Raw genomic sequence first — 8,989 nt, 5'->3', positions numbered from 1 at the left:
GACGACCGTTAGACCCGATGACGTGTTTCTGCAGAGCATAGCTAGCCAATGTCGCCATGACATCGCCTACAAGTATGATCAGGGATTTCTTTTGGAGAAGCAGTTTGCATCTACGTTACTGTCTTTGGCTGCACAATAGAAATGTAAAGGCAATGTTCCCGCATTCGTGGAGACCGCATTCATGGTAAACGTGGCATATGTCGGCTCAATCAGAAATTATATAAACATTTCAATCGCGCTAGAGCGCTACAGATTGAATCCAGCTCTTAATCTGTGTCTGAAAAACCGTTGATTTCAGACATGTTTACAAAGATGGGCCCTTAAAAGACTTCTAAGAACACCATACTCAGTTGGTGCAACATTTAAGAACTGTCCTAATAGATGCGTAGATTAGATTTATTTTTACCCCAAGAGATTTCAGTGCAGTCATTCTAGCGAGCAATGATACCCACCATCGCAGATTGTTCAGAAATAGTTTGTTAGAAACAGGTAAGATTGGCATTCCTGAAACATTTTGTTGAAATGTAATTTTATCTCTGAAAAATTAAGCTAATTGATTGCACCCAAATTGGTCAATTAAATGTTTAGGATTCCGATAAAATTCAATAAACAAAGTACCCAACATCCAATTTGTACCAAAAATATTAATTGGTAGGTAGAAGTTTGGTCCAGACGTTGGATACTTTGTTTATTGAATATTATCTGAATCTTATTAAAAATCTTAATTTCTCAGATTAAATTCTATTTCAACAAAATAATGTTTCAGGAATGCTAATCGTATCGGTTACTCACTACTGAAACGATTTCAGAAAAATCTGAGATTGGTGTTGAAATCCTCTTGTGCTTTTTGAGGTGGAACGACCCTGCATCTTTGGGCATTTAGTGGTATGTTGTGTTTAATAACCACCAAAAGATGGGGCACTTTTTAGGGTTTAAAAACCCTATTTGTTTACGGTTTACATTTCAGTGTCCTCTGACCTATTATGACATTTGAGTGAATGCACTGGTCTGGGACCAAGACATGCCACCGTAGAAGACAGAGCCATGCAGTCAGTAACATACACTGTGATAAACATTATACTTCCATACATATAACTCCACTATCATCGTAAGCCTCTGGTCATTTCAACAATACAAAAACGTCAATGAAACCAAGCCATCAGTGCATGCACCAAGCTGTCCACAGAGTAGCYGGATAAAACAAAAGTTAATTCATATTACGTACAACTATTGTCTTTGTCAGCATTATGCATTATTTTAAATATTGTAAAAATATTCCAATACTATGTAGTGATTATTTACAATTCAGTAAGGCATGCTAGTCTCCGCTGTGTACGTTGTTAAGAGCCATTGTTCTTGTGTTAGTGGGTTACAGTTCGGTTACATTTCGACGACACAGCTCAACCCTTCTTCATGATCCAAACTAGGACATCAATAATACTGAATGGAACGAGCTTTAGGTCAGTCTGTTGACCTTGAAGTGCGTCCACCGGCTTTGCTGTTGGTGGGGTTCCCTGGTATCAACTAGTCCACAACAACCTCTTATCTCACACAGTCCTCTCTCCACGAGGCTGAAGAGCCACAGAGTGGAGTTCGATCTATTGACAGATACAGTCCAATAACAATGCTCACCATTACAAATGCATCACTTTTAAAGTGGAGGCAGATACAGTGGCCCCTGTAAAGGTATTTACAGAGCACGTTCTGTTTTAACAAATTAAGTACATTCAGGTTGACCGCTACCAATCACATTGTCTAACTTACTTTGGTTCATGTGAGACATCTTTTAACTTCATAAAAATGATTAGCCATGTAAGACAAACAAACCTACAATTCTTCAAGAGGTTACAAATGAGAAAAGAAAACCACTCAACACAAACAAGACATCTATAAAAACTAAGTGGTAAGTACAAATTGTACAGGCCCTTCCAAAGTAAAAGTGCAACGGTAAACTTACAGCATACTAAAAGATTCCAACAATGAAAGTGAGTAACCACATAAATTGCATAATGTAACATTTTTGCATGTATAATCAATATGAAATGACCAACATTAAGATCCTAGCTAAATGTTTTGTGAGAAGTATTCTGCCACCCAGTGGCAGACCAGATTCTACAGCTATTGACATTGGTCACACAAAAAAAAACAATTCACAAAACTGATCAACAATTAGTCACTAGACTGCTGTGTTGACAATAAATGGTGCATCGGATCTCTGGAGCATAGCTGCCATGTCTATAAGTATCTGTTATAACAGCCTTTACTGTTCTTAAAGTCTTTAAAACAGAAAAATACATCTAATAAGGCAGTCAGATATGGCTCTGCTACACACCACAGGTCTCACACAAGGTGGCCTATCTGTGTAAAATATGGTTTTCTGACCCATTCTGTTTCTGTAACAAATGGCCATTAGACGTTTGAGACCTCGGTCTTTGTAAATCATGGTTGTCTGAAGATATTTTCATTTCCTCTATATCGCCTGATCTCAAAGGGACTTTCTTCAGTCTCAACCCCTACAAACATCTGGATTTCCTCATGGTTGTCCAGGTGCAGCAGTTGACTCTTTAGTTAAGTCATCACATGACTGTGATTGTGCACTTTACTAGTACATTAGCTTGCTATATGATGGTAACAGAGTGCTAGGTGGTGTTAATACCATATTTCTCACATCTACTCAGTCATGGTACTCAATCTTCGAGAGGAGATGGAGAAGTACACAGAGGTGAGGCTAAAACGTTCTGTTTGAAATTGGGCCTTATGTACCTCAAAAGATGCTATGCTTTTCAAACAGTCATGCAAGGACATGGTCGAGCTCTCCAGCTATCTACCAGTGGCAGAACAGCCAAAATGAGGCAAACATTCTAAATCCTATAGTCTTGACAAAACTGTTGAGGGTCTCTGTGTGTTCTCATGGAAGATAGAGAAAACTCAGCAGAGAGAAGGAAGGATGGCATTGTGGGAGGACAGGGTGGAGATCAGGAGGCTAGTGGGATGAGCTGATGGCGCAAGTGCTCATTGTAATGGTTGTTTCCATGTGTTTGGTACCATTCCATTCCAGCCATTACATTGAGCCCATCCTCCTATAGCTCCTCCCACCAGCCTCCTCTGGTGGAGCTCCAATGGAGATGATAAGAGATGGATCCTCCAGGGGAGAAGCTGACTCAACTCCAGCAGAGGGTCACTGATGGTAGCCAGCAGAAGGTAACGGTCAGGGGTCAGACATAGATGCCCTCAGGGTTGAGGCCTGAAGACACTGGACTCTGCAGAGCCCGGAGGTCACTGGGGAGGAGGCGGGAGGAGCCCAGCCGTTTCAACGAGCCTGACTGGAGGTCTGGAGAGAGGGGGGAGGAGGAAGTCATCAAAAAGTCTACATTAAAGTAGTATTTTTTATTTTAAATTATACTTTACTTTCAGGTTGAGCAGTTAGTGTGTAGATTTGACTGGCGTGACAAAACGTAACATTACTAGCCAAATACAGAGCTTTACAAAAACCTGACATGGTGTACTAACTTCCACTAGGGGGTAGTGTTGGATAATACAATCATGTTTGAAATGTCTGAGCCAAGATTGTTTTTGCCCAATCTGACTAGGATGCTTTGTAATGCTTGTGTGTACCTGTCTTATTCTTCTGGTCATTGGGCTGGGCTGGTAGAACGGTGACCTTGGTGCCCGTCTGATGGATGAACTGCTGAAGGTTCACCTGTCTCAGCTCCCTGGTCAACTGCTCCAACTCCTGCTCCTTCTCCTGTAACAAACAACCACTCAACTAGTAATTAACTTCCCCTGCAGTTTCTACTGTCAGTTCCACTTCCCTGTATACTTGGTTTGTCCACTGATGGGTGCCCGCCTGGCCATTCGTACCTAACGAGCAACTTTATAGATTCATACGATGTTTCAAATATTATACTTTTCTCTTGTGGAATTTTATTCCTTTACATTTAAGGCTATTTGCAGGTGGAATTGTTGCATTGAGAAGAACCTTTAAATCAGACAGTTTACAGTTACATACATGTTGCAGGTTGTTAAACCCACTAATAAAAGGAGCAGTTTTCTACTAATTGGTCTTTTGACCAATCACAACAGATCTTTTCACATCAGCTCTTTTTCAGAGCTGATCTGATTGGTCAAAAGACCAATTAGTGAAAATAAGATCAGTATTGGGCTGCCTGTCTAAACGCAGCCTATGTGGTGTACTCCACCCTGTAAGTAAACGTTACATCATGAGGACTAATAAGAGGCGTCCAAAATGTTCCTACTAAAAACACAGGGCCCTTTTCAATCAAACACAGTAACTTCAAAAACATCTTTCCCAAGCAGTGAGAAACCATGCTTGAATTAATAAACAGTTCTGTTTCATTGTAAACATGGTTTTGTCAAGGACATGAATCTAAACGAATATTCATTCAACGCCAGAAAAATGTAAAATATAATACAGTTGAAGTCGGAAGTTTACATACACTTGGGTTGGAGTCATTATAACTCGTTTTTCAACCACTCCACAAATGTCTTGTTAACAAACTATAGTTTTGGCAAATTGGTTAGGACATCTACTTTGTGCATGACAAGTAATTTTTCCAACAGTTGATTACAGACAGATTATTTCACTGTATCGCAATTCCAGTGGGTCAGAAGTTTACATACACTAAGTTGACTGTGCCTTTAAACAGCTTGGAAAATTCCAGAAAATGTAATGGCTTTAGAAGCTTCTGTTAGGCTAATTGACATAATTTTTTGTCAATTGGAGGTGTACCTGTGGATGTATTTCAAGGCCTACCTTCAAACTCAGTGCCTCTTTGCTTGACATCATGGGAAAATCAAAAGAAAAAATCAGCAAGACTCGAAAAAAATGGAGAACTCCAAAGTCTGGTTCATCCTTGGGAGCAATTTCCAATGCCTGAAGGTACCATGTTAATCTGTACAAACAATAGTACGCAAGTATAAACACCATGGGACCACGCAGCCATCATACCGCTCAGGAAGGACACGCGTTCTGTCTCCTAGAGACAAATGTACTTTGGTGCGAAAAGTGCAAATCAATCCCAGAACAGCAAAATACCTTGTGAAGATGCTGGAGGAAACAGGTACATAGTATCTATATCCACAGTAAAACAAGTCCTATATCGACATAACCTGAAAGACGCTCAGCAAGGAAGAAGCCACTGCTCCAAGCCATAAAAAAACCAGACTACGGTTTGCAACTGCACATGGTGACAAAGATCGTACTTTTTGGAGAAATGTATTCTGGTCTGATGAAACAAAAATAGAACTGTTTGGCCATAATGACCATCGTTATTTTGGAGGAAAGGGGGAGGCTTGCAAGCCGAAGAACACATCCCAACCGTGAAGCACGGGGTGGCAGCATCATGTTGTGGGGGTGCTTGCTGCAGGAGGGACTGGTGCACTCACAAATAGATGGCATCATGAGGCAGGAAAATTATGTGGATATATTGAAGCAACATCTCAAGAATGACCCAAGCATACTTTCAAAGTTGTGGCAAAATGGCTTAAGGAACAACAAAGTCAAGGTATTGAGTGGCCATCACAAAGCCCTGACCTCAATCCTATAGAAAATTTGTGGGCAGAACTGAAAAAGAGTGTGCAAGCAAGGAGGCCTACAAACCTGACTCAGTTACACCAGCTCTGTCAGGAGGAATGGTCCAAAATTCTCCAAACTTATTGTGGGACGCTTGTGGAAGGCTACCTGAAACATTTGATCCAAGTTAAACAATTTAAAGGCAATGCTACCAAATACTAATTGAGTGTATGTAAACTTCTGACCCACTGGGAACGTGATGAAAGAAATAACAGCTGAAATAAATCATTCTCTCCTACTATATCTGACATTTCACATCTTTAAAATAAAGTGGTGATCCTAACTGGCCGACCACAGGGAATTTTTACATGGATTAAATGTCAGGAATTGTGAAAAACTGAGTATAAATGTATTTGACTAAGGTGTATGTAAACTTCGACTTCAACTGTGTATATATATATATATATATATATATATATATATAATATATATATATATAATACTATAAACACTTCACACACAACACACAGTACCAGTCAAAAGTTTGGACACACCTACTCATTCCAGGGTATTTCTTTATTTTTACTATTTTCTACATTGTAGAATAATAGTGAAGACATCGAACTATGAAATAACACATATGGAATCATGTAGTAACCAAAAAAGTGTTTAATAAATTTATATTTGAGATTCTTCAAAGTATCCACCCTTCACCTCGATAACAGCTTTGCACACTCTTGGAATTCTCCCAACCAGCTTCATAAGGTAGTCACCTAGAATGCATTTCAATTAACAGGTGTCCCTTGTTAAAAGTTCATTTTTAGAATGAATAATGCGTAAGTTGTGTTGTGACAAGGTAGGGGTGGTATACAGAAGATAGCCCTATTTGGTAAAAGACCAAGTCCATATTATGGCAAGAACAGCTCAAATAAGCAAATGACAGTCCATCGTTACTTTAAACCTCTTATGGCTGAGATCGGCTAAGATCCCGTTAACGGGATCGATTTGACAACAGCCAGTGAAAGTGCAGGGCGCCAAATTCAAACAACAGAAATCTCATAATTAAAATTCCTCAAACATACAAGTATTTCACACCAAATTAAAGCTACACTTGATGTGAATCCAGCCAACGTGTCAGATTTCAAAAAGGCTTTACGACAAAAGCACACCAAACAATTATGTTAGGTCAGTGCCTAGTCATAGAAAAACACAGCCATTTTTCCAGACAAAGAGAGGAGTCACAAAAAGCAGAAATAGATATAAAATGAATCACTAACCTTTGATGATCTTCATCAGATGACACTCATAGGACTTCATGTTACACAATACATATATGTTTTGTTCGATAAAGTGCATATTTATATCCAAAAATCTCAGTTTACATTGGCGCGTTACGTTCAGTAATGTTTTGCTTCCAAAACATCTGGTGATTTTGCAGAGAGCCACGTCAATTTACAGAAATAGTCATCATAAACTTTAATATAAGATACAGGTGTTATACACAGAATTAGAGATATACTTCTCCTTAACTTCTTATGGCTGGGGGCAGTATTGAGTATCTTGGATGAATAAGGTGCCCAGAGTAAACTGCCTGCTACTCAGTCCCAGAAGCTAAGATATGCATATTATTAGTATTTGGATAGAAAACACTCTGAAGTTTCTAAAACTGTTTGAATGGTGTCTGTGAGTATAACAGAACTCATATGGCAGGCAAAAACCTGAGACAAAATCCAACCAGGAAGTTGGAAATCTGAGGTTTGTAGTTTTTCAACTCATCGCTTATCAAATATACAGTGGGATATTGGTCATATTGCACTTCCTAAGGCTTCCACTAGATGACAACAGTCTTTAGAACCTTGTTTGATGCTTCTACTGTGAAGGAGGGGGGAATGAGTGCTCTTTGAGTCAGGGGTCTGGCAGAGTGCCATGAGCTGACTATGCGCGTTCACGTGAGAGTTAGCTTGCGTTCCATTGCATTTCTGAAGACAAAGGATTTCTCCAGTTGAAACATTATTGAAGATTTATGATAAAAACATCCTAAAGATTGATTCTATACATCGTTTGACATGTTTCTACGGACTGTAAGACTTTGTCTGCTCGCGCCTCATGAATTTGTATTACTGGGCTAAACGCACGAACAAAAGGAGGTATTTGGACATAAATTATGTAATTTATCAAACAAATCAAACATTTATTATGGAACTGGGATTCCTGGGAGTGCATTCTGATGAAGATCATCAAAGGTAAGTGAATATTTATAACGCTATTTCTGACTTACTGGACTCCAACATGGCGGATATCTGTATGGCTGGTTTTGTGTCTGAGCACTGTACTCAGATTACTGCATGGTTTGCTTTTTCCGTAAAGTTTTTGAAACCTGACACAGCGGTTGCATTAAGACATGAAGGTCAGTCAATCCGGAAAAGTTCAAGAACTTTGAAAGTTTCTTCAAGAGCAGTCGCAAAACCATCAAGCGCTATGATGAGAACTGGCTCTCATGAGGACCACCACAGGAAAGGAAGAGCCAGATTTACCTCTGCGCAGAGGATACGTTCATTAGAGTTAACTGCACCTCAGATTACAGCCCTGATAAATGCTTCACAGAGTTCAAGTAACACAGCATCTCAACATCAACTGTTCAGAGGTGACTGCATGAATCAGGTCTTCATGGTCGAATGCTGCAAAGAAACCACCTCTAAAAGACACCAATAGAACAAGAGACTTGCTTGGGCCAAAAACATGAGCAATGGACATAAGACGGATGGACATCTGTCCTTTGGTCTGATGAGTCCAAATTTGAGATTTTTGGTTCCAACCGTTGTGTTTTTGTGAGATGCAGGGTAGTGATGAATGGATGATTCCGCAGTTGTGGTTCCCACTGTGAAGCATGGAGGAGGTGATGTGTGGGGGTACTTTGCTGGTGACACTGTCTGTGATTTATTTAGAATTCAAGGCACACTTAAACCAGCATGGCTACCACAGCATTGCTGCAGCGATACGCCATCCCATCTGTTTGCACTTAGTGAGACTATCATTTGTTTTTCAACAGAACAATGACCCAACCACCGTCCAGGCTGTGTAAGGGCTATTTGACCAAGGAGAGTGATGTGTGCATCAGATCACCAACCTCACCCAATTGAGATGGTTTGGGATGAGTTGGACCGCAGAGTGAAGAAAAGCAGCCAACAAGTGCTCAGCATATGTGGGAACTCCTTCAAGACTGTTGGAAAAGCATTCCAGGTGAAGCTGGTTGAGAGAATGCCAAGAGTGTGCAAAGCTGTCATCAAGGCAAAGGGTGGCTACTTTGAAGAATCTCAAATAGAAATTTATTAAACACTTTTTTTGGTTACTACATGATTCCATATGTGTTATTTCATAGTTTTGATGTCTTCAGTATTATTCTACAATGTAGAAAATAGTAAAAATAAAGAAAAATCCTTGAATGAGTAGGTGCAC

General features: G+C 39.8%; 1 protein-coding gene across 9 annotated transcripts in view; it reads right to left on the bottom strand.

Moving 5' to 3' along the window:
- Positions 1-1,188: 1,188 nt before the first annotated feature.
- Positions 1,189-8,989, bottom strand: part of LOC112068813 (ras association domain-containing protein 8) — a 30,539-nt gene continuing 22,738 nt past the window's right edge. For 8 of the 9 annotated variants that reach the window (XM_024136020.2, XM_070438310.1, XM_070438309.1 and 5 more), the window contains 2 exons: positions 3,616-3,745; positions 1,189-3,331 (listed from right to left, as the gene is read on the bottom strand). In XM_024136020.2, coding sequence (XP_023991788.1) covers positions 3,216-3,331; positions 3,616-3,745 — 246 coding nt within the window. In that variant the 3' untranslated portion in view covers positions 1,189-3,215. Of the gene's footprint in view, positions 3,332-3,615; positions 3,746-5,620; positions 5,702-8,989 lie in introns of those variants that run through there. The other variant, XM_070438308.1, reaches the window with a different exon arrangement.

Source organism: Salvelinus sp. IW2-2015, unplaced genomic scaffold (genome assembly GCF_002910315.2).
Source record: "Salvelinus sp. IW2-2015 unplaced genomic scaffold, ASM291031v2 Un_scaffold743, whole genome shotgun sequence".
NCBI classification, from domain to species: Eukaryota; Metazoa; Chordata; class Actinopteri; order Salmoniformes; family Salmonidae; genus Salvelinus; species Salvelinus sp. IW2-2015.
Note: the sequence above shows the minus strand (reverse complement) of the source record. Positions and strands in the feature narration are given on the sequence as shown.